Here is a 25,853-nt window from a genome sequence, read left to right as displayed (position 1 = left end):
ATACCTTCTTCTCCTTTTTACATACATTTAGTGCCAGCATAAAGTTATAATACCCTTCTACCCTGAGGATAGCGGGTATAGAAAGCAAAGCAAAAAGCAGCAGCGTTACATTTGTGGCCATCATATATATAAAACATCATAACTATGTGTGTTGCCATTTATGCGCACTGGCCACAGCAAAAATGTAAACAATTTCACGCCGCCGCGAGACTCACTCACATATATGGCTTTATTTTTTTCTTCTCTTTTTTTTCGTTGATGAGAAGACTTGACTAAAAAGCAGGCCACTGGTCAGCTAGCTAGATAGAGCTTGGCTTGGCAAATGGATTGACTCAACGATACCCTCGAGATGGGATTAAAAAATCATAATCAAGCCTGTCTCTACTAAGTGCAACTCTGTCAGCTCAGACTTTAGATTCTCACTCACTGCTGAGTAGCAGTTGAGAGCAGCACTTAAAACGCTTAACAAGTGTCTGGCTACAGGGTATTATAACAAGCAAATGGCCTCAATCCAGTCCAACACAGACGCCAGACAAATGCACTGCATTGCCACAAACAGACAGGCAGCAGAAAAGAGAGAAGGCAAAAGTCAGAGCCAACTGGCAACTTGCAACTTGCAACTGGCAATGGGCAACACCAACGCCAAGTGAGCAGCGCAATGCGGAGCATAACGAGCGCTTAAATAATTAATATATAACTCATACGCAGCGTACGCCGCGCTGCACATCATCATTGCAGTTGTTGTTTCTGTCTCTGTTATTTCTCTGTTGCACACTCGATGTGAATATGAATGTGCACTATATCAAAAACGTGCACTCTCTCTGCATATTAAATTCTATAGCTAATGAACGCAGCTGCAATTCACAACTCGCAACTCGAAACTGTAACTGAAACTGATTGATGAAGTGAGTGCGTTGCACTCTTCGCTTAAGAGTGTATCTGTATCTGTTGCACTGTTAACTTGCGAATTGTAAGAATGTAAATGTTAACTGCAAAGTTCAAAATGTTACTTGAGCTCGCATACAACTTCAATTAATTACAAAAAGTGAAAAGTTTGCTGTTCACTTTGGTGCGCGCTGTCATTAACATTTTGCATTCACATTCATTAGCACAATCCGAACGAAGTAAGAGCAAAACTTTTGCCAGCGATGATAAATTGCATATTTAAGAACTTGTCTGCGATGGAAATCAAAGTTCTCAGCTTCTTCTTCTTCTTCTGCTTCATCATCTTTATTTTTGACTAATGCTCGTAGATATTCATTTGGCTTTAAAATGAAAAAATATTAACCCAACAAGCAATGGAAAGAGGGCAACTAATCAAGATAAACAACGAAAGGCCGCAGAAATATTACGTATACGCCTGCGGATTGAGTTAGAGACAGAGAAGGAGAAGGAGTAGGTAAAGGCAAAGGCAATGGCGAAGGCGTGCTTGGGACAACGGCACATTATTTGAATTATTAATTAGCGCGTAATTAGTTGGGTTGTTGTCCTGTCTTAAGCGTGTTTCATTTTCGTCGAGAGACAGAGACAGAGGGAAAGAGAACTCGTTTCGTTTCTCCTCTTTTTTTGTTGGCTTGTTTTTTTGTTGACCACGTCCTGCGGCCATAATTTGGGCCCCAAAGCTCGGCCAAGCCTTTGATCTTGGTGCGCGAACTCGGGATTCTACGCCTTTTGATTACGTAATTCATTTACCTTTCTCACTCACTCTCTCTCTCTCTCTCTCTCTCTGCGTTTGGGGTAAAGTTGCAACAAGCATACAAGTTTATCGGGCCAAAAAATAACTCATTATGTGTCAAAAGCAAAGCGTTGCGACTAGAGTTGCCACTAGTTGCCGAAGGCCAGGACAGTGCCCGAAAAACCAGAGTTGCCCCTTGACCCAATTAATTTGAACTGCAAGTCGAAAGTTTTGAAAGCCATCCACGCAACAAACTGTCCACGCAATTAAAGAGACTATGCAGTGGATTATCAAGTGAAGCTTAAGCTCAAGTGGGGCATCAAGAGGGACAGACTTGCATCCATCCATCCATCCATCCATCCATCCTCTGCACTCATAAACTCAAACAAAATGAAATAAAATAAAATGTCATTTCTCTGCTGCGCTGAGCTGCGTTCGTTGAACGCTTAAAATAGTCAAAAGTTTTAATGACTTTATGCTGGCAACTCGCTCGCTCGTTTGCTCGCGTCTCGAACGCTAAAAAAAAAACACAGCAAACAACGAGTGAACTGAACCCAAATTAAGTCACAATCTTGAGCATAAAAACCAAAAATCACAAACCCCAATGCAGTGCCCCTCGACGACCCTCGAAAGAGTCGCAATAAAAAAACAGAAAACAGAAAAAAAAACAAAAAAAAACAAAACGTCAGAAATTGTATACAAATTAAATGTAAATATGTACAAAAGACGTCGTTAAAAGTCAATTCAAATTTTGCATAGAATTTTGATAAGGCCAAACCAAGGGGACATCCAATGCGACTACTGCCACGCCCCCTCACCGCCACTCGGCTAGTTTTCGCATAAAATTACGTCAATAAAAAAAGGTACACGACAAAAAAGAGACGAGAACGATTCACATACTCTTATTTAGCTCACGGAATTGCTTTTACAGCCATGTGAGGGAGAAGAAAAGAAGGGAAGAGAGGAGAAGGGTGAAAGGAGGGAGGTTCGCTAGATGGCTGGCATTTTATCGAGCAAACTTTTGGCATATATTTCACACCAGCTGCTAATTTAAGCGCTCAAATTAATGACCCAGGGCATAAAATGCTTGCTTCCTTGCTGCTTCGACTTTTAACTCTCAGCACGGCCGTAAATTGTTGATATGGTCAGATGTTAAGTGGAAAGTCATCTCGAATGCCTTTAATGGCGACTCCAATCAAATGTACCCTACTATAAATACACAAACGCAAATCATCGAACAAACTCTTCTCTCCAATTTCACTTTTTCATGTTGCCCCAAAAAGTATGCTACGGATTTTGTGGCATCATAAAGTTCTGTTAATGCCAACTGCAGCCAAATGACAACAATCGAAAGCTGTTCGAAAGTGCAATTTGCAATTTATTAGAACACACACACAAAGTGCTTTTTGACACGCCTACAAGAAGCAGGCATTTAATACTTGAGTGCGCCAAAAAAAACATATTTCCAATGACTAATGAATCGAAGTAGAAAGTCGTAGACTTTTCAATGAGTAATTGAAATAGAATGTTGTAGAGTGTTTTGAATTTCAAAAGAAATAAAGTAGAGTGTGGTATCTGACAATATAACTCATAAACTATATTTTATTCTCATCTTGGTCTCAAATATTCCTTTATATTTCTGTCCTAAAAACTTTCTTTCTTTTAGAATGATATTGAACTAATTTACTCTATTTGAAAAGGGGTAGCAGCCATCTCAATCTCATAATTTAAATTAATTCTTGGTGTTCTTACTCCCAACTATATCATAAACTATATTTTATTCTCATCTTGGTCTCAAATATTCCTTTGTATTTCTCTTCTTAAAACTAAAATATTATCTTTTCTTTTTTTCTTTTTTTGTATTTTAGTTATAGATACATAATTTGCTATTAAAATGAATATGTTTTTTGATTTACATAAAATGAAGAACGATTCTTTGATATACTTTATAGTCTTCTGCTATAATTTTCTTTCTCTATTCTTATCTAATTTGCTAGTATACTTCCTTTTATTTTGTACAAATACTTTACGTTTCTTTATGGCTCTTCTATAATAGCATTAAAATGTTAAAGAAATAGACATCCAATGAAGCTAATGAATTATTTTTAATATACGCAAAAAAGTATGCTACATTTTTTGGCAAAGCCTTAAATCGTTTCAAATAAACTTTTGTAATAAAAATTTGTGTTCTATTTAATTACATTTTTGTTTTGTATTGTAGTATTGTTTATTTTTAAAATCTATGAATTGTATTTTACTTAATATTGTAAAATAAGACCGTTCTCAAGTTTTATTTGACACATGTTTTAATTTTGTGGAGATCTCATTTAATTGGATTAACCTAACAGCTGCACAGCTTGATTAGCAAACAGATCGCATAGCGTGCTATGAACACAGCTTTACTCTGATGACAGTTTTTGGAATAAGTTTCAAGTGCCGAGTCATTTAGGGACACTTGTCAGGCTGAACTTTCTAGCTCATTTTGTAGCTGACAAGTGCCGCAATGAGTTCAATTAACTGTTCAATTATAAATGGCTTAAAAAACTACTTAACTGCCAGCAAAAACAGCAACAACAACAACAAGAGCAATAGAGGAGAGTTTGCTGTTTAATTTTGTGCAAACATTTGCCACAATTTACGGCATTTTAAGGAGCATGCACAAAAAGTTACACTAAACGAATTTGTGTTGCACGCCTCCCCCGGCTTGCCACGCCCACCAACGCAGCTCCCTCTGCGTTGGTCACTACAATGCTCAACATGGCCAATTTGCTGCGGGCGCCCTTCGCGGCCAAAAACACACCCCCTGGCCCCGCCTCCTCTCAAGGCAGCAAAGCAACGAGAGAAGCGAAAGCAACTTTCGACGTTTTGTCCGTCAAAAGTTTTTGAAAACTGCGCAGTTTACAAGTGACAACGATGTCAACTTCTGTCACTCACTGTATAGCACTCAATGTGTGTGTGTGTGTGTGTGTTTGTGAGTGTATGATTAAATCACAACCACAGCCAACTGCATTAAAAAAGTTATAAAAAAATAAACAAAAAACAAAACGGAGGCAACTGAAATTGCATTAATTTCTGTTTTTTTGGGGCTGCGTCTGTTATGTTTGTCTTTAGTTTTAGGTGTTTATTTTTTTACAACAGTCCAAAAACACACACACACACGCTGTCGTATGTAATGTCAATTTATTACAGTTGAGTGTGTCAACTTTTTCGGGTAACGAGAGCGCAAATAAAATGCAAATGAAATTTGTGCTAATAAAATGCAGTTACAACTTTTCCCAATGGAAACCAAAACAGAAAACCGAAAAAAACGCGAACAACACAAAATAATATTCCACAGGCCGTTGTGACATCAAAAGACAGCCAGGTAACGGGTTATTTATACTACACACAACCACACTTACACACATACAAACTCATTCTCACACTCACAGCTATACACAGATGACCGTGGCTGCATAAATTAACATTCCAGCCACGCCCCCACGACGTCTCTTCGACCAACCGAAATCCAAAGCAACTACCACGAAATTCGCGCCTGCATTTGCCAATGGATTTTCCCATTTGGCAAACATCAATTCTCAGCATATTTTGCAAGTCATTGTCGTCCTTCTGCTGGCTAGACGCGACTTAGTCCTGCCTATCTACCTTAACGGAATTTATAATCATTATTGGCTAAGCGGCTGCTTTTTGCAGTTAATGATTCAACAGTCTTTTGTGGATTTAATTCAAATTTAAGTTCATATTACTGCCGTCTTATTAATTTACTCTTTACTGTTTCAAATATTAGCTAAAATATGAAAAAATATATAATTCTTGTTACAAGACTATCAAATAAAATTCTAACTAAATCAAATCAATCTTAAAAATCATTAAAAGCAATTTTTAATTAAATGTCAGCTTCAATTTCGAATTGTCAGCTAATAAATTAATAGTAAATTTTATTAAACAAGATATTTTAAATCTCGAAGCAGCCAATAAATTAATGCATATAACAATTATTATTTGTTTTACGATCAGATAAAAGTTATATAAAATATGAAAGAAATAATTTAATATGCAAAAATCGGCTGTTGCTGTCAAATCTTTGTTTTGGTTAACAATCTGGTATATTTCGTATTTTGTGCAATATATGGTATATTTTGAATGTAATAGTATATCAGTATACCACATATAGCATTCATATAGCATTTGTGTTCTATGGTATATTTTAAATGTAACAATATATCGATATACCAAAACTAGAACTCGGTATATTTTGGATTTTATAATAATACCGCACTGTACATCGATATACCTAACATAACCTTCGGTATATTTCAAGATTTTTTTGGCATATTTTTAGAATTATACAGCATTCGCTGTAATTTAGTATTTTTTGGTATAATTTTAGAATACTACCGCATTGTTTTACTTGTTATTTTTTTGTATAACTTTAGAATAATACCACATTGGTTTACTTTTATATAGAAGAAAATAAAAGAATGGGCATAACCTTCTTTCTTAAACATTGTCATCGTTTTTAAAAATACAATCTGGGTTATTTCGTACTGTGTGCTATTTGATAACTTTGAATATAGTGGCAATATAGTATTTCGATACACCACATATACAATAGTATATTCATTTAGTATCATTTTAGAATAATATCGCACTAATTTACTCTATTTGAAAAGGGGTAGCAGACATCTCTCATTCCCAACTACTAAAACTGTTGCGTATATCTGTCATCATATCATATGGTAAACTTTATTATTGAGACGAAAATCAAGTCAACACTTAAATCCAAAAAATCTATTTATACAGAACTCGTCTTTAAATACACCCCACAGTTTTTGCTTGGCCATAATATTTTCATGCGAACGATGGCATGTCTAATAACTATCAAAGCCATTTAATCGTTGACTCTATATCTATAGTTTAACAACTCGATTCGAGCAAGCAAGTTTATCTTTTATGTAGCGCAAGCATGCAAATTTTCAATAGTGTAGACAATTTGCTGAGGGCAATACAAGTACAATCTATAACTACAGGTAGTTTGAGATAATGCGAGAGGGGAGAGAGAGAGAGGCTCCTAAAGTTGCTGCTACAGCTTCATTTAATTATTGGGGCCCCGTTTGAAATGTGGCAATGGCTGCTGATATGGGAATAATTAAGGCAATTGGTGTAATTAAGTCGACTTTGCTGCTGGCTGTTGATGTTGCTGTTTGCTGCATCTAAGATTCATCAGCTAGAAAGCAGATTAGGCATACTTTATGCATACTCTCGAAGAGAGACGCTTGACCCATTTAAAGGACACAAACACAGGTCCTTGTTGTTGTTTGTGGATGGAGTCAACTTATTTTGAGATACATCTGAAATCAGCCCATTAATTCACGCTCATTGTGCGACTGCTTCGAAAGCTTCACGAGGCGACATTTTCCTTTGGTCGCCCAAAGAGTGTTGCAGAGCCTCTTGTCGATGCTATCGCGCATCAACAAGGCGGCTGCCACGTCTGCCACTTGGACTAAGACAAAGGCGAGTACTACAAAACACACTCCCCCTCACACTTTCCCCTCTTTCCATCCCACAACTGAAACTCCCTCGAGTTGTGTGTGGCACATTCATGAAGCGTCGTCGCCAGCTAGCATTTGCACCCAGCTTGACTTTTTTAATATCCTTGATATTTGCGCCTGTTATCATTCGATGCGGTGCGGTGCCTACTCCCCCCTCCTCCTCTTCCTCCTGCTCCTCCCCTCTACTTCAGCCAGCTGTCGCTGCTGTTTGCTGCTCTTGTTATTCATGTCGTCATTTCCTATTGTCGCTCGTCGCTGTAATTGTTGTTGCCATTCTGGTTTTAGCCTCATCGCCCTACATGCGCGCTTCGCCCAGCAACTTGTTTTCATTTTACGCTTCCCTGACGCTTTTCACAACCAACTCGCTGTTGCTGCTGTTGCTCGCTATTCTTGCCGTTGTCATTTTGTACAATTTTGCGCTCTGATTTTTAAATATAATCCAACGTAGCTGCTGCTCTTGCTGTTGCTGTTGAATTGTGGGCCGCCAAGTCACGCGATATCACGAAATCCGCTTTAGCGGAAATCTAATTGCGCATCGTGGCGTCTATGGTCCTCGTTTCTTTCTGTCTCTCTCTCTCTCTCTCTGACACACTCTCCCTCTTCCTCCCCCCTGCTGACTATGACCGTAGGCAGATTTTAACATAATGCTTTTTTAAATGCAAAGTTACAAATGCGCCGCCCGCTTTTTCCTGTGTATTAGCACATTTTATGGCACCAGCCACATTAGCATAAAGCACACACACACACACACACAAAAGGCCAGAGAAATGATATAAAAATAATGAAAGAACGAGAGCATATACCAAACAGTATATACCATATATTGTATATAGTATGAAGTGATATATATATAATTGCGGTCCTGTTGACATTTGACTTTGGCTCGCTGTCTCCCTTGGGGGGCCAGCCTCGATGCCTTCTTTTAATTAATGAAAATATTTTGCCAATTGCGGAGAGTAAACCAACCAAAGAGAGAGGGGGAGAGAGGGGAGTTGCACACTAATGCACTTTGGCCAAACTGTTTAACCATAATCAAATAGCCGTCAATAGTTGGCAGCACATAAGCCGCATTGACAGCGCATTGCCAATGATACGGAGGGCTTTAAACAAACACACACACACAGTACACACATACTACACACACACACACTCACTGTGTGTGCACACAAATAATCCACATGGCAAAAAGTTTACGCTCTCTCGCAACCATAAAACCCAAAAACGAAAACGAAAACTAAATTTTAATTAACTGCTTCAACACGCTAAACGCAACAAAGATCTAATTGAAATTTACTGACCTGCTAAACGGCGAGGGGTGAAGAGGGGAGTCCTGGCAAATTGAGCCATTGATAACGTAGAAATATCATTTATATGGAATTACGTTTCAATTTGCCACGAAATTTCTCACAGGCTTCTTCGCTTCATAATTTGCCACTTTTCTTGCTGCGTTCACTTCTATTTTTTACCAACAGCGTATGTGGCGTATGCGCAATATACAGCAAATTGGGCATTTGATTTGGCGCTGCGCCTGACGACGACGCCGTTTGCCTTTGACAGTCAGCAGCAGCCTCGCAAATAGTTTGCAGCCAAGGAAATGCCAAAAGTGGTTCCTTCGGTTGGTTCGTTGATTCGCTCGCTTTGCTTGCTTGCCTTCACTTTTACCCCCTCTTAGATTCTTTTTTGAAGCGCGTTCAGTCTAGCAACCAAGCAAAAAAATAGAAAAAAAGGTTCAACGCTGCGTATGCGTGACATTTTTTTCTGTTCCCTTCGTTTCTTTTACATTTCCAACGCCATTTCCATTTACGTTGTTTAAATTTGCCAAGGCGCTTTGCTGCTGTTGTTGTTACTGCTGTTGTTGTTGTTTGAGAGGGCTGCCAAAAGGCAAACGGCAGCCGGTTGATGATATGCGGGTCATGTGGATGGCCCACCATATGCATTGGCCCCCGGGTTATAGACAGTCTGCACGGTACACTGCGAGAAATTTGCCATCTACTCTAGAGTTAAGTGTGTTTAGTTAAGGTTTGCAATATTTGCGCTTGTTATTTTTGCTGAAATATTTACAAATATTTACTTTAAATACAAGCAGCACAAGCGAACTTGTTTTGAAACACGTCAATGGGAAATAATGTGGAGAAAGAGAGAGAAAGGAATGTCAAATTGATTGTCAGACTGAGTAAGAAGTTGAAATGTGGGTGAATAGATAATACAATTTATACATGTTTACTTTAAACACAAGAAACTAAACAGAGGTTATTTTAAAAGGCATCTATGGGAAATAATGTGGAGACAGAGAAAGGAATCTTGAAGACTGTTCTTATTTTTACACTCTCAAAGTAAGTTTCCTACTCTACGTCTGTTGTAAGTGTAGCAGATGTTGATACTTAAGAATATTTATTTTAAATAGCAGCAAATAATAAGGTTTCATTTTAGAAAACATCAAAAGCGAACAGTAGAAAGAATAGAAGGAAACGAAAAACAGACTGAAGTCAATTTAATATTTCCGATATTGTTAGTGACATAAGAGAATTCATTATAAAAGAAATCAATAGGATATTATAACAACTAAAGAGAATTCATAATAAAAGACATATAATAGGTAGAGAGCGTGAAATTCTCTTCAAATTAAATCTCCTACTTAAGAACTGTGGAGTCTGTAGTGAATACAAGCAAATACTATTTAAAAAATATACAAATATCAAACAACACCGTCAAAAAATCGCAGCTAAATAGGACTAAAGTTTTTGCTTCGCTAAGTTTCAAATTAAGAAGCCATTTTAATATTTACTTTAGTACAAGCAATTAAATAAAGTTCACTTTAAAAAGAGGGAAATAAATATTGAAGTTTATTGTTTGCTCACTGTTTTGGCAGACTGACAACTGACAATCTGAATATGAACAGAATTGTATTTTTGAAATAAGTGTTCACAATTATTAATAATACTGTAGATGTAAAGTAAGTTCTAAAACAAATTTGTTTTAGTTAGATAAAGAATTGAATCAAAATAAGACTGAAATCTGAAGATTGTTCAATATAAGCTACATCAGATAGAGTTAAGTAACCGAAAGTCTACTTTTAGCAAACATCGTCGCATAAAGACAAAGATGTACATTCATACAAAGATATAGTTTTTTATACAAGCGGCTAAAAAGTGAAATTTTATAAAGACATCAAGAGCAAACTACAGCAAAAAGTAAGTAATAATAAAACAGACTGAAATCTATCCTATATAACAAATTAAATAATATCATATTTGCTTTAATAAAAGCAAAGTCAGTAAAGAAAGTTCTTTAAGAGCAAGAAAAAGATGAAAAACACGCAAAAGTCTTCGCTTCTCATACTGTCAAATTAAGTAGCCTACTTAAGCGAGCCGAGCCACCACTGTGTACAGTGGCGTCTGTACAAGTGTCTAAAGCTGTCGAGTGCAACCACAGAGATGTCGATATTTAAGTGCTCGCTTGTGTGCGGATTTGACAGCCCAAAGTGTCTGTCTGAGAGTTCATGATTGTTGTTTAACATGTCTACGGCAACAAATGGATGATGTAAAGAGTTTAATGACCCACAAATTGTAGACTAATACATTTACTACAACTGTATTTACGATACAGAAGGGACTTAAGAGTTAAATATCTTTGAATTTCTAAACTTGCAGAAAAAATATTATTGAAATTTTTGTATGAAGTCCAACTAATCTTTTGATTGGAGAAATTAATAAGTATAAGTATTAAGCCTTGGGAATATTTATAATAGGAAAGTCGTGAAATAAATATATACACTGACGAGCAAAACTGTAACACGAGTTCGTTGTTGCAACTTCAAAGGTCTGTAACTTTTTTTCTAATGGACGGATTTTAAAAATCTTAGTCTTGTTTTATTGGTTATATCATTTACTATTATTAAGCAAAATTTAAAGCCATTTGTTATCAGTTAAAGAAAATGACACGCCAAACTGTAAAAAAAAGTCAAATGTTACAGTTTTGCACTCTGGTTATTTTTTTTTAACAAATATTTTTATTAATGATTTTTTAATAATGAGTCCACATCCCCTTGGACTTTTCCAACTCTTCTAAGCGATCGGGCATACTTTGGGTATACCGTTGCACCATTTCCGGGGGAATAGCATACCATACATCCTGTGTCCGTTCCCACAACTCCTTCATTCCACTTGGAGGAACTGCATATTTCGCCAGCTGCGATTTTACGTGACTCCACAAGTTTTCAATCGGATTCATATCGGGAGATTGTGGTGGCCACTTCATAAATTGAAATTTCTGTTTTGAAATCCAATTTTTAACTTATATGGACGTGTGCTTCGGATCGTTGTCTTGGTGAAAGACGCATTTTTCGACAGAAAGACCCATATTCCCAATAACTTTCGGAAGATTTTCTTGCAATATTGCTAGATATTGCTCCTTTCGCATAATTCCATCGATTAGCACCAAGAGACCAACTCCATTTGAGTGAATGCACCCCCAAACCATGATGGAACCGCCACCGTGCTTGCCGGTTTGTCGCACATTCCTTGGTGACTGGATCGTATGATCTCTAGTCCAATACCAGGAGCGTCCATCTGACTCGAACCGATTAATTTTGGTTTCATCCGACCATATAAACTTGGAAACAAAAATATTTTGGAATTTTTTGCTTTTTTAGACACTGGTAGCAATGACTTACAGTATCCCAATCCGCTAATGTGCAATTTGTGTATGTTGCGGCAAAGTTCTGACGCAGCATTATGTGTCTTTTTGTAAGAATTGATTTTTTTTTTCATTTCTTTAGCTTTTAGACCCAATTTGTTGAGGCTACGGCTAACTGTCCAAGCACTGGCACTCAAATTAAGCATTGACGCCGCTTTTATTGGTGTGAGATCAGGATTGCCCGTTAGCAAGTTAGCGACGTGGCGTGTGTCACGTTCACTCAAAACTCTGGGTCGGCCTCCTGGATTTATTGGAAAGTTTCCTAGACCGTATTTTTTTAGTCGCTGCACAGTCATATGGCTAACACCGAATTTTTTTAGCCACTTTTCGAACAGATTCACCAGCTTCTAGTAAATCAAGAATGATCTTATTTTTTTCACTAGCCATTACAAATTCAATTACCATTAGGCTTTAAAATATCAAAACTCAGCGAGTAAAATGTAAACAAATAAACATTAACGGTTAACTTAGCTTTAGAGTTAAAAACCAAAGTTTTGCCATTGTGAGTGCAAAACTGTAACATTTGACTTTTTTTACAGTTTGGCGTGTCATTTTCTTTAACTGATAACAAATGGCTTTAAATTTTGCTTAATAATAGTAAATGATATAACCAATAAAACAAGACTAAGATTTTTAAAATCCGTCCATTAGAAAAAAAGTTACAGACCTTTGAAGTTGCAACAACGAACTCGTGTTACAGTTTTGCTCGTCAGTGTACATTTAAAAACGTAATATACAAAAAAAAAAAATAAAAATACTGAATTTCACTGATTTGTTTACTTCCACTTCCAATTTCTTTTGTCGGTCATATTGTATTCAAACATTTGATTCGAAAATTTATTTTTTAAATAATCTTGAAAAGGAATAGAATTGTATTTTTATACCCCTGATAATCTGGTATATTTTGACCTCTCATGGTATATTTCTTTCTTTGGTATATTTTTTACTTTTCGGTACATTAATTTGGTATATTTTAAAATTAATACCACACTGTTTTGCTTTCATTAAAAATGGATAGCGAGTATCTTAGAGTCGAGCGCACTCCACTGTAGCTAGCTTATTTATTTTTACTTATAATGTCAAGTTAATAAATAAAGAAGCCTGATTTATTATTCTCAATAAGTGAATATTAATTTTCATTAATATTGTTGACGCTTCAAATAAACAAATTGCCCAGAAATTGGAGCTTTTCCGATATTGTTAATATCTCAAAAACAAACTTGTTCAAATACGTTTAAAGCAAAGTCTCTTGCCTCAGTAAATCGCATAAAACTACTGTAAGTCGATAGGCATCTCTGGTTTCGCTCAGTGTGCGCCTGGATAACGGTAACTGTAACGGCAAACGATAAGCAAGCCGTTGCTTGTTTAGCGCTCAGCAACCGACAAGCGACTTGTTTATTTTTTGCGCTCACTTTTTTCTCTTTTCTTTAGCTCTTTTTTTCTTGCTATTTTTTTTTTTTTTGTTTTTTCTGTCACACTTTCGACTTCGCTGTAAGTGTGTGTTTGTCACCGTGTATGGGTGTATGTGTGTGTGCCTTTGGGGCACATGGGTGTGAATGGAAGGTCTATTGAAGAAACATCTGGCAACAGCAGTTTTCTGACCCACGCCCTCGGCAACACCTTTCGCCTTCGCTTCATTATGACAACAATTGGGCGTCTTTCGCTCTCGAAAAGTCTTGGCTCATATTTAATTTCGTCAGTGAGACAAATGCAAACAAATTTCGCCCAAAAACCAGGTCATTATTTATGGGCGTGTCATAAGAAGAAGAAGGAGGAGGCTGCTGCTGCATTGACACAGCATCAAAAATTAGCGTGCCTAAGCCTTAATTGTGTCAAACGAATGGCAGCAGAACTTCAGCCATTGTTACTCTCTGAGTTCTCCCTTTCCAGTGTTCCTCAAGTTGGCCACTTGAACCCGGCGAGTCTTTGTTCAAACAAACCGTAAGTCACAGCCACAAAGCACAGACCGGAAGGACATTCAGGGAGAGGGAGAGGGAGAATAGTCCAGTCCAGACTACTTGAAAATTCGGTTAACTTGCGTTTGGCGAATGCGGCCTTTTGTTGAAAAGGGGGAGAGAAGGAAATGAGAGTGGGAGAGAGGGAACGATAGAGGAGAGAATGGGGGAGATAGGAAGAGAAAAGAGGAAGAAGGGAAAGACAGAGGGAGAGAGTTGGAGAGAAAGGAGTAGGGAGGAAGCATCCAGCTTGCGAATGGGCAAAGCCACAATCCAGCAAGCCTTTTGTTTAGCCTCCTGTCCAAAAGTCCTGTTCGTCCTGTCGCTTCTGTATGCATTGCGTTCTATTCCAAATGCGTTTAAACACTTTGCGACGTATTTTTCTTTCATTCATTCACTCGGGGCCGCCTTCACTTTAAATTAACATAATTTGTATTTCACTCGAATTTTTCTATTTTTGCTTTGGCTCGATTTTTATACCCGCTATCCATATGGTAGAAGAGTATTTTAATTTGTGACTGCATCTCTGACCCTATAAAGTATGTATATATGTATGTATATACTTGATCAGCGTTAACAGCCAAGACGATAAAGTCATATCCGTCCGTCTGTCCGTCCGTTTGTATGAACAAATAGATCTCAGAGACTATAAGAAATAGAGTGCAATCTCAATATACCAATTCGCTATATTTCCAGTGGTATATCAATATACCAAATATAACCTTTGGCATATTTTAGTACTTTTGCGGTATATTAATTTGGTATATTCTAACATTAATACCGCTTTCGTTAACAATATGGTATATTTTGACTTCTACGGTATATTTTGAATACAGTATATTTATCACTCTATGGTATGTTTTAGATTTGACTAGCAATCCGGTATATTTTACATGTAGTGGTATATCAATATACCAAATATAACCTTTGGCATGTTTTAGTACTTTTGCGGTATATTAATTTGGTATATTCTAACATTAATACCGCTTTCGTTAACAATATGGTATATATTGACTTCTACGGTATATTTTGAATACAGTATATTTATCACTCTATGGTATATTTTGAATGTATTGCTTTATCAATATACCCAAAATAGCAGTTAGTATATTTTTAGTATTTTTGCGGTATATTAATTTTGTATTTAATATTTTAATATTAATACCGTACAATAGGTAGCGAGTATCTCACAGTCGAGCACACTCAGCTGTAGCTTTCTTACTTGTTTTTTTTTCGTTGGCTCTCGATTTTTTCTGTTGGGTCAAGCGAAAATTTGAACCCGAACCTCTTTCGATTTTAATAGAAAGTAACGCGCTTTTGTTTGCTGATTATTATAAGTTTTATTTTTATTTTGGTTGCCCTTTTCATTGGCCCCAAATGTGAATTCTGCTTCTGGCTGGCAACCTGCTGCTAACCAGGGTCCGCAACCGAATTCGAATCCGTGTCCTCGCGCATTAACCGAAATGGCTGCAATTCAAAGTAATGGGGATGACACTTGAAACTTGAAAAACTTTCATCTCCCCCGTTGATTGTTCATATATATATATATGTATATATAAGTGTATGTGTTTAGGATATTTGCTGGCACATTTTCGGATTCATTCATTTCAAAAGTTGCACAACTCGAAAATCATAAATCTTTTTAATTTCATTGATCAACTTTAGCTGCAAGTTTTTTGGGGCACAAAGTTTCACTCTTGACTCCCGCAGGACAAATTTTCCGACTGACATTTAAATCGATGAGCGATAAATACCTCGCATATTGTACCTCTAAAAAGTCCAAATCATTGCAAACTTATCGAAAACTTCTTCCACTTTTCTTTCTTTTTTTTAATGAATGAGGCAGTTGCTTTTTTTGGGACGAAAGCGAAACTAATCGCCTCATAAACATCAAAACGATACAATAAAAAAGAGCATGCTTAATGGACATTTCATGTTTTTATTGTTGTTGCCAAAAGAAACATGCGGAAATTCCCAAATTTTATTAATTTATGACCTTGGATAAACAAATAAATAGTCTCGTAGTTTGAGAGTAGTAGAGGCAAAGTTCGAACAAGCGAAGCTAAATTAAGCTTGAATGACTTTTAGTTTATTGTATTTGCTTCAATTTGCTGTCCTTGGCATTTCTTATTCTCGTTTGTATTTATTGATGTTTGATTTTTAAACTTGTCGAATTCTTTTCTCTACTTATTGTAACATATGTATTTACTTTCGAATTTTGTCAGCATAAATGTAAACTTATTTTACAACGTTAAAATGCCCTGAAGATACTTCCTCTAACACACATATTTATTCATGTCTATTGAATAGATAAATATGACTTTTTAAAATGCAAATAGACAATTTCTTTTTTTGTTCAGTTCTCACTACTTTTGCATGATTTTTAAGTTCATTGCTCATTTTACACAATTGTTTTTTATGCAATTTGTATTTACTTCCAAATTTTGTCAACATCAATTTAAACAAATTTTTTAATGTTAGCATGCCTTAAAGATACTTCCTCTTATGTACATATATTATGACTTTAAATTGAAATAGATAATTCCATATCAAATTCCTTTCAACTGTTCTATATTTGTTCATTTCTTTCTACTTTTAAAACTTATTGATGTTTGATTTTTTAACTTGCCAAATTCTATTCTCTACCCAATTGTTTTTTATACAATTTGAATTTACTTTCAACTTTTATAAGTATAAATTTAAACCGATTTAACAAAGTCTTAATGCCTTTTAAATATTATATATTCTCTTAAATTTCTCTGCTGGCCGGATAGATAATTATAACTTTCAAAAATTCAAGTTAACGATTTAAGTTCAAATTTCTTTCAAATGTTTTATTTCTGCTAATTTCTTACTATTTTTGAACTTATTGATGTTTTATTTTTAAACTCTTCACATTCATTTCTATACATAGAATTTCCTTATTTACTTTTATAAACTTAATAAGTTCGAATGCCTTTAACACATTACTCCGCATTTAATTTTTCTTCTTATAAATTGCAAAAGCTGAAGTTTAGCTACTCAATTTAATAACATATTTCTTTTGACTGCTTTATTTTCCTTCAATTTATTGAAAGATGATTGGGTTTTTAACTTTGTAAACTAAATTGTATGCTCCCAAATTCTTTATTGTATTTACTTTCACAATTTTAAAGTTATTCAAATAAGTTCGAATGTCTTCAACATCTCTACTTTATCATCACAATTTCTCTTTTTGAATTACATAAAAATGAAGAATTCAATAAACTAAAATGCACAATTTAATAATATATTCCATTGACCAGATAGCTTTATTTTCCTTTTATTTACTGTCAACTTTTAATAATTTTGTTGAACCTTTTTCTCTGCAATCTAATTTATATGATTTTAATTCCTAACTGTATTTACTTTCATAACTTTAAAGTTATTATACTACAATCTTCCTCTAATGAAAGTATTTTGTCCACATCAATCAAGTAATCTGATAGCTAAAATTGTATTTATTATTATATTATTTTGCCTTTAATTTTCTTCCTTAAAATGTTTCCAATTGTTTTGAAATTGTCGTTGGTTAGTTTCTTAAATTTGTAAATCAATTTGAACTACATATTTGAACTTGTTCTACTAATAGCCTTAAATGTTTTATCATTACGAATCACACATCAATCGACAATCATTTCTGAGAACTACAATACTCAAATATTCTCTTGAAGTGAAATGACATATTTCTGTGAAATTCATTCATTTAATGTTGTTCATTGGCAATTCCTTTTAAACAACTTCATAAATATTTCCGCTGCAATTTATTTATATAACTTTATGCTATTATTATTCATCATTCGTGGTCAGTTTTCCCCCATCGACAACATATTAAATTTCCCCTGTAATAACACACACACACAGAGTTTTTCCTTTGAATCCTTTGAACTCTGTCATCTTGCATATGTCCTTTTATTCACTTCGCTTGCTACGTAATCAACTTATACTTGACTTAAATCAACTGCCCTTTGCAGTTGCTCGATAACTCGATAGCGACCATAAAATCGCATTTAATGAGGCTATTAATGACGCTTTAAGATCGAAGTGCATCGATGGTGGAAATATTTTGCTTTTCGCTCTTTGGATTTTCCTTTTTGCTATCGCTGGCATTTCATCAATTTGATTTTAGCTCGTGGCGTATTTGGATTATTCAATTTTCACACAAAAAGTTGAAAGAGATGTGAGAAGAGAGAGAGATAGAGAGAGAGAGAGAGAGGGATTCTCTTCTACTACTATTCTACTGCACTCAACGCTGATGTCTGATGCGGCCTATGCTGAAAATTAATTACGCTGCAACTTGATTTTTGCCCACATCTAGACTACACGAAGCTGGAAGCTGAAGCTGAGGCTGGAAGCCAGTTGGCAATGCGGCCACAGCTGACCCAGTTGTTTAATTGAATTGAAGCCATAAACACTCAAAGCGAGACCGAGACAGTCGAGAATGAAAAATTGCTGCGCCAGGACGACGACAGAAATGTGAAGCGGGAGGGGAAAGGGGATCGAAGGCGTCATCGTCATCATTTGCGGCGACCGATGGCGACTACAAACACACACACACATACATACACAGACAGAGCTAAATAAGTTTAATTAGTGGTGCGCGTGCGGTGGGCATCAATCAAGCAAACGGCGGAAACGGAACGGAAACGGAAGCGGCCATTTTGAAGTGAAAGAGTTTTGACAGTTGCCCGTCGCCCTTCTCAGCGCTTCTCACAAACGTGACGTAAACAAGCACGAAACATGTGAAGTTGGCAGCAGAATCAGAATCTCCGCAAAAGTTGTTGACATCTTCAGAGCCAACACGTACTACAACAACAAGAACAACAAGAACATTGCCGAAAGAAAAAGAGATGACGTTGCTGCTGTTGACAGACGCAACTCGAGTTGCCGTTGACAGTGACAAAGATCATAATGATGTGTGTGTGTATTGTAATGATCATAATGAGGGAGGCGGCTTCTGTGCTTTTTTTTGGCTTGACAAATGTCATTACACCCGCTGCGAAAGTTTGCTTTGAAGTTGACTTACCTAGAAGACAAACAAAAGGTGGAGGAGTAGAGTGGGTACAGTTATTGTTATAGCTGTTCCCAGTCACGCGAGTCGTTGGCCTCAGTCATTGACAAATGTGCCAGCACAGAACTTTTTAGTTATTTCTTCTTCGCTCTCTCTTTCACCCTCGCGAATTGGCCTAGTTTGTCTTTGCGTTTGTATATTTACACTTTACACTCACACTAGCACACTCATAAGCGCACACATGAGTGCATGTGCACACACACACACACTCATACACATACACTTACACTTGTGTATTTATATCCGCAGGCTATTTGGGCACACTTGTCTAACGCTTTTGTCTGGCCAGCGTCTTCTTCTTCTTCTACTGTGCTGCAGCTGCACTCCTCGCACTCACTAGACAGGACAGTAGCTGCACTTGAGTGCTTTTAACAAGTATTACTACAGTTAGTTAGTTGTATGCGGCGAAATTAGACAGACGGGTGTTGCGGAACGTCACACGAACTTTTGACCCCGTTTGAGGCACAACAATAACAGCTGCTTTCGAGTCCTTTTGTCTCGCGTCTTCTGCATCCACACGGCGTTTTTTTTTTTCGTTTCTCGTTTTTCGTTTTTTTGGCGGCTTTGTCTCACGACGTTTATTGATTTAAGTCGCAATTTTTAAAGGCTGCGGCGCTGTTTGTTTTCATTACGCTTTCACTTTTAACGCGCGCGTTCTCTCTCACACACACACGCACGCATAAAATTCGCACTTTTGTGATATTCAGGGCTGCAGTGTTGAATTCTTTTTTATATTTTGGCAGTGCTGCCAACATTAAATTTGTTTAAGCTTCGCGCACAGAATTGCACTAAAAATCCATTTCGATGATTTTTCTCCACGTTGTACTCTTTGGCAAAAAGTACGGAATTATGTACGTACGCTTGCAAAATTACCCGTGACCGTGACGTTACTGCTCAGCCAGCGCCTCACGAACTAACGTCGTTTATTTGGCAGCCAAACCCAATATAGCGGCAGCCAGCAGCAGCAGAAGCAGCAGCAGCATCAGTTTGACGTTTGACAACACACAGCTGTGATTTTGCGGGGCACAATTCTCTCCAAGGATTTTGTGCTCAATTGTTTTGGCTTTGGCGCCAACTGAGTGCACGTGCCAAACTGAAACAGCTGTTGCCGCACAGCAGCTTTGCGCAGACGCTGTGCTCGCTCTTTTGGCAAATATCCCACAACATGGGGAAATTTGCAAAGAAAGCGCAGCTTTTGTCTGCTTTATGGCACTGGAAAACTATGCTGGGAACAGTTTTTGGTTGGCAACTGGGTTGCAAATTTAGCAAGTAAATAAACCCAGCTCAAGTTTGCAAGCTTAATTAAGCTCTGTGAAAATATTTTGGCGGGAAAATTAATAACAGTTCCACGTGGCTGCGCAACCGAAATGAATATTGCAGGGGAACCCCCTTAAAATAAATGCATCAAAGGACATAAATAAGAATGTATGCGCAGCTTAATGTCGATAATTGCAACTAGATTTATGTATATGGAAAAGTTGCAGTTAAACGAAAACTGATTTCATGTTAAAAAATTTAACAGTTAAGGGAAATTATTTACTATTAAATTTTGACTTTTATATATAAATCATTTAAGTGCAATTATCGACTCTCAGCTGTACAACATTAATCTTGTTTTTTGTCATTATCGTTTAATTATTATTTTATGTTTTATGTGTTACATAAATACAAAACCTAACGCATAAAAATGCAAGACTACAATGCAGCATGCATTCCATTTTTGTATTACTTCCATTGCCCTTTTGTAAGTATTTAGTTTTGTTTTGTGTTTCCAAAGCTGCTGTTCAGCAGCAATGACCATCATGACCACTGTGATTGTGAGTGCCAGAGGTGCCTCTGTGTGTGTGCTTCTCGCCCTCCTCGCCATCCTTGTTCTGCCCCTTGTTGTCATCGTCAGCAAACTCCCGCAGATCGCGACGCATGGCATAAGCATCTTCACCATCCGCATAGTACTTGGGCTCCACCTCGATGATCTTGAACTTCAGCGAGTTGGTGTAAAGATTGAGGGCAGCGCGATTGCTTTTGCGTACGTGCAACGAGACGTACTGGGCATTAAAGCACTCGACCATGGCTTGGGAGGCCTGATTCATCAGTTTCTGGGCGAGACCGAGACGACGATAGGAACGCTTGACCGCCAGTGATGTAATGTGTCCATGTTTGCTCTCCTCACCGGGCTCGGGTTCCTCCATTTTGGCCAGCACATAACCGACAATGCCACCCTTATCGTCCTCGGCCACATAGCTCAATTGGGGCCAAGTCAAGCCGTGATAAAAGTAGTATTTCATTTGATAGTTCTCAGGCAAACACAGCAGATTGCAGTGCTGCATTGTCATAAGGTCCTCGGGTTTGGCGCAGCGTATGTTCATCGTGTATAGTATAGTATATTATAGTAGATATATGATAGTTTGAGTTGATAGTTTAGTCGCGTCTTGCTTTGCGTGCTCGAACGTTTTGATTTTGTTCGCCAACGTGTAGTGGTTGATCCTCCAGCTCCTCTTGACCCAGCAGCTCACGAACCAGACGAAATTTCGACAGAAATGCCTTCCAAATGAGAAACCAGCCTGCGAACAGAAAACATAATGATTATGATAACATCATTATTATTTCTTTGTTATTTCATTTGAGGAGTCGTGTCCCATGAGTCTGTTGCACCTGCTGTGCTTACCCAACAAAATAATCGCAGCTACAATGCTAACGGAAGTGAGTATAGTGAATATAAATGTCAGGGCTGTTTGCAAGGACATTCTCGTTATCACAGTTAAAAACAGTTTATACAAAATTAAAAGAATTTGCACGCATTGAACGAATAGTTGACAGCGTTTGTTCACGTTGCTATTTTTTTATGACTTGCTTCCAAATACAAAACAGCTGACAAGTAGCTGTGTTGTTAAACACTGAACAGACAAATACAAAACAGCTGTCAGTTTTGAACTGTGCAACACTGCGCAACGACAGGGTTGCTATGTACCTGATAAACAGCTCAGCGACAAATAAAACATTAATAATGTACAAACTAACGCATACTGTGTACAAGTATTATAATAATAATGTTATTGCTGCAAAAGTACGTTTAAAACCATTGCACTCTAATAGATGAATGATTGTTTATAGCAGTGGCAAGCTGCAGTTGCCGCCTGGCACATGGGAACTTTAGTGATGGGTTAGTTTTCCTTTTTAGCATGCATAATTCTTTACACTCAATTTACGCAGATGTATTTACGCAATCAGACACCAATTTTACGATAAGTTCTTAAATTTGTAATATATGCACCTGAATTGTGTTAAATTTAGGTTTTTTCGCTGAGCACGCACACTTTTGGTCACTCGACTACACACCGGCACTGTTAAGTGTTGTAAACGCCCGCAATTTCAGTGCACACAGCAAACAGCTGTGAGCTGTGTTTTGTGAATCAAGTTGGCAGCACTAACATCGTAAATTGAACAAACTGCAAAACATAAACAATAAAATGCAAGAATTTAGTGCAAAACGTGATGCACTCTTTGCCTGCCTAGATGATGCAAGCAAGGAACTGAAGGGCACAGCTCTCGACCAGAGTCGAGCCAAGCCATACACTATAAAAGGCAGTAAACAGGTGATGCACTATCGTCAGGGACGCAGCATTGAACAGGGCAACGACGGCAGTGATGATGATGAGAGTTTGCGTCGCCTCGTCGGCAAGGAGAGCATTTTCAAGAAGCCCGAGATGCCGCTGGCACGTTGCTTGAAGCCGCGCAAGACACCCGACTACCAGGTGAATCCGCACAAGTGGAAGAAATACTCGCTCTCTGATGTCGACATCTCGGATCAAACCAACTCGGCAGCAGCTTTATCCTTTCTGCGGGAAATGGATGCACAGCGTGATCGCGAAGCAGCGGAGGAAGATGACAGAGACAACGAGGCGGGAAAGGGTCACAAAATTGAGTTCAAGAAGAAGAGCAAGTTGAATCGCAACCTCAAGCAGTTGAAAGAAACTGAAGTGGAAGATGTGGAGATGGACAAGCCACAACTGCGCGGCTCCAAGGTGCTGATGCCCGAGTATGTAATTGGACAAAAGACTAGCAAAAAGTCCAAAAAACCACAGAGCAGCAGCCAAAATCGCGCAGCGGGCAAATTGCAATTATCGCATCTAGAAGAGATTGATGAAGATGATGAGTAAACGACAGTTTAGTTAAGCAGCTAATTTAAGTCACTAATCGTAGTTCATATTTTAAAAAAGTTTATTGTACAAAGCATAGTTTGTATGTATAAAATATATATGTATGTATAATCATAATACGTGAGTATTTCACATTGGCAGACGCGGGACTTGAACAATCACATATACAATATAAAATACAGAAATGGAAGATATATACGAAGATCAAGAGTTATTGAATTACTTTTAAGTAAGGGTAGCTAAATATTTGTATTGTAAAAGCAAATTTAATTTGCTTAGAGCACACAAAATTTGCTTTAATAATCTCTGAGATATTGCTGTTTAAACAAAAGAGGCGGGGAGAAAATATTTACTTTAAGATATTGCAAATGTTTTTCTTCCCACGCTTGGGATTTGAGCAATAGAACAATCACATATATATATATAGAAAATAAAAATAGAAATATGTAGATCAAAGAAGAAAGCTAAGGGAAAAATGAAGTGCAATCAAAGCAATGCAAATAATACGATATGACTCTGATTCTATTCTTGAATAACTTTAATATTCAGAGCAGCAAAAAGCTTCTCTCTAATAAGAGTTCTTGAATTATAAATCAAGTTCAGTTCTTATAATCTCTGATCGATATATATAAATGCAAATGCTTTCCTTGCACTTTAAGTATTTCCCTTCTACTCTTTTGAGTAGCTTTCATAATAATACAAACATGTGTATAAAAGGAGGCTAGAAGATATAGATATAGATATAGAACGTCGAGCGAACGCGAACAAGAACGAGTTTAAATGCAAATGTATCAAATCAGACTGTGGAGAGTTGAGGAATGTGAGGATTGTGCTCAACATAATCTCAGTTGGCAGTGTTGTTTTTTCCGAGGTAGAAACCGGGATTGAAGTACAGCTTCTTGCTGAAGCCGTTGTTCTCGTATTGCGCCGTCTGCAGATTGCCTTCTCTGGTCCGCATGTTGCCCACCGCATCTTGGATCAACTTCAGCATATCCTCCAAGCAAGTGTTGTGCGCATTTCGAGCAAAAATATCACACAACTTCTGTATATACCAACTGCCGGTTTCTTCATCCCGATGCGTCTCATAACCCGGGATGCTAGCGTAGGCAACGAGCAGATTGTTGAGAGTGGGAACATTGATGTTTGTGCTGCTGATGCTGTCAGTATCTATTTGTGGCTGTGGCTGCGGCATCAGCTGCACATGGCGACCCGCATCGGGTTGTTCGCCGCGACAAAAGGGAAATATTAGCACCTTGGGTTTGTCGTGTAGGTGTGGGCACTTGTCCGCCTGGAAATGCTCGGTGATCTTGGTCACATCACAGATGGATCCATCCTTGAACTCTACGCGATCCTTTTCATTCACCCGCATGCCGTGGGTCATGAGCACAAGGACAAAACACTCGGTACGTTGCACATACTCGGATTTGGTGAGTTTCTGCAGTGTGCTGAAGAACTCCTCCTGATTGAGGTTGTCATAGTTGAAGACGGTGAAGCCAAACTCACGGAACACATGTATCAATGACTTGCCATCGCCCTCAGCACCTTTCCGCTTTCTGTCGATATTCGGAAAATCAATGATGTTCACAATGAGCAGGACACCGCGATTGTGTTGCGATTGCATTTTGTAGACGGGCAGCTTATCTGTGTGAATGCAATCCGATTTTTGTACGACGCGAGTTTCATCCGGCAACGGTTGCGTATACGGCTGCAAGATCCAACTGGGATCCGTGGGTTTCTGCAAAGGATTGGTTTTAGTAATTCATCAAGGTAGAAGCCACAGCCACTTACCAGTCGATTGTCCACAATGTCCGCGTCCAAACTGTTGCTGTTGTTATTGTTGTTAACGATCTGACTTAAGTGGGAGTTACGCTGCTGGTTGTTATTACTTAGCGAGATGAAGTCACCACCATTGGAGTCATCCACCGACTCGAGTATGCGCAACGCATCCATGAGTCTCAGCCGCTTAAAGACTGTCTTCAGTGCTTCGTAGGCATGTGGACCACGTTTCGTGATCTTCTCGAAGTACTTGCGATGCTGTTCGTGCTGCAAATCCACAGCGGACTTGTTGTATGCCTCGCCTGTATTGAGCTCCTCGATGTTGTGACGCATGGTTAAAGTGAGGAGGCCAATGTTGACAGATTCAGTCATCAGCGCCTTGTAGTCTGTGCAATTGATCAGCTTCGTGATGTTCGATTCAATGTGTTTGCGATGCTTTTGCAGCATGCCAAGTTCTCGTTCTGGCTCCACCTCCATAGCCATATATGAAGACGAGGATATATATTATATAGAAAGCTCGTTTCGTTTTTATATTCGTTCTTGTTGTTGTTGTTGTTTGTGGAACGCAATGCGGATATAGCGCAACAGGCAGTGACAATGGCAATTGGTATTGGAAATAATGCTAAATGGCAATGGGGAGTGTGAGTCACTTTAACTGTTCTCGCTCGCTTTCCTTTGTTTTGGATTCGTTGGCAGCACTTTAAAGCGACACTCTTTTTGGTGTTTATCCTTATTTTTTCAAAAGCAAATTAAATGATTGCACTAATTGGGTAACTAAACTAATAATTTGCTTCTTGATAACATTTCTTTTGAAACAAAAGGATTTCTCTAATCAGTTCGCTGGCAGTGGAGCAAATTTCCACAGTGCACAGTGCGGTGGCGCGTCCGTTCACTCTCGTTCGTCTTCTAACACTGACAGCAGCTTGTTGTGTCTGTTGTCTGCTACACTGCGCA

At 37.9% G+C, this 25,853-nt stretch overlaps 5 protein-coding genes across 7 annotated transcripts in view; 1 reads left to right on the top strand and 4 right to left on the bottom strand.

Moving 5' to 3' along the window:
- LOC117568127 (uncharacterized) overlaps window positions 1–19,987 on the bottom strand; it is a 125,493-nt gene extending 105,506 nt beyond the window's left edge. For 2 of the 3 annotated variants that reach the window (XM_034248531.2, XM_034248532.2), the window contains exon 1: window positions 18,922–19,987. The gene's annotated coding sequence lies outside the window, so the exon portion shown is untranslated. The remainder of the gene's footprint in view (window positions 1–18,921) is intronic. The other variant, XM_052004224.1, reaches the window with a different exon arrangement.
- Window positions 19,988–20,577: 590 nt separating this feature from the next.
- Window positions 20,578–21,332, bottom strand: LOC117569313 (N-alpha-acetyltransferase daf-31). The gene has a single exon (XM_034250425.2). The coding sequence runs from the start codon at window positions 21,330–21,332 to the stop codon at window positions 20,751–20,753; it is 582 nt and encodes a 193-aa protein (XP_034106316.1). The 3' UTR covers window positions 20,578–20,750.
- A 45-nt stretch (window positions 21,333–21,377) lies between these two features.
- LOC117569314 (small integral membrane protein 13) lies at window positions 21,378–21,848 on the bottom strand. Its single transcript, XM_034250426.2, has 2 exons — window positions 21,632–21,848; window positions 21,378–21,527 (listed from the first exon to the last, which is right to left on the bottom strand). The coding sequence occupies exons 1-2, from the start codon at window positions 21,708–21,710 to the stop codon at window positions 21,385–21,387; spliced, it is 222 nt and encodes a 73-aa protein (XP_034106317.1). The 5' UTR covers window positions 21,711–21,848; the 3' UTR covers window positions 21,378–21,384.
- Window positions 21,849–22,344: 496 nt separating this feature from the next.
- Window positions 22,345–23,228, top strand: LOC117569310 (uncharacterized). Its single transcript, XM_034250423.2, has one exon. The coding sequence runs from the start codon at window positions 22,434–22,436 to the stop codon at window positions 23,121–23,123; it is 690 nt and encodes a 229-aa protein (XP_034106314.1). The 5' UTR covers window positions 22,345–22,433; the 3' UTR covers window positions 23,124–23,228.
- Window positions 23,173–25,777, bottom strand: LOC117569309 (caspase Dronc). The gene is made up of 2 exons (XM_034250422.2): window positions 24,912–25,777; window positions 23,173–24,858 (listed from the first exon to the last, which is right to left on the bottom strand). Exons 1-2 carry the CDS (start codon window positions 25,380–25,382, stop codon window positions 23,968–23,970), a joined length of 1,362 nt encoding a protein of 453 aa, XP_034106313.1. The 5' UTR covers window positions 25,383–25,777; the 3' UTR covers window positions 23,173–23,967.
- Between the last annotated feature and the right edge of the window lie 76 nt (window positions 25,778–25,853).

The sequence above is a fragment of the Drosophila albomicans genome, chromosome 3 (genome assembly GCF_009650485.2).
Source record: "Drosophila albomicans strain 15112-1751.03 chromosome 3, ASM965048v2, whole genome shotgun sequence".
Classification (NCBI taxonomy): Eukaryota; Metazoa; Arthropoda; class Insecta; order Diptera; family Drosophilidae; genus Drosophila; species Drosophila albomicans.
Note: the sequence above shows the minus strand (reverse complement) of the source record. Positions and strands in the feature narration are given on the sequence as shown.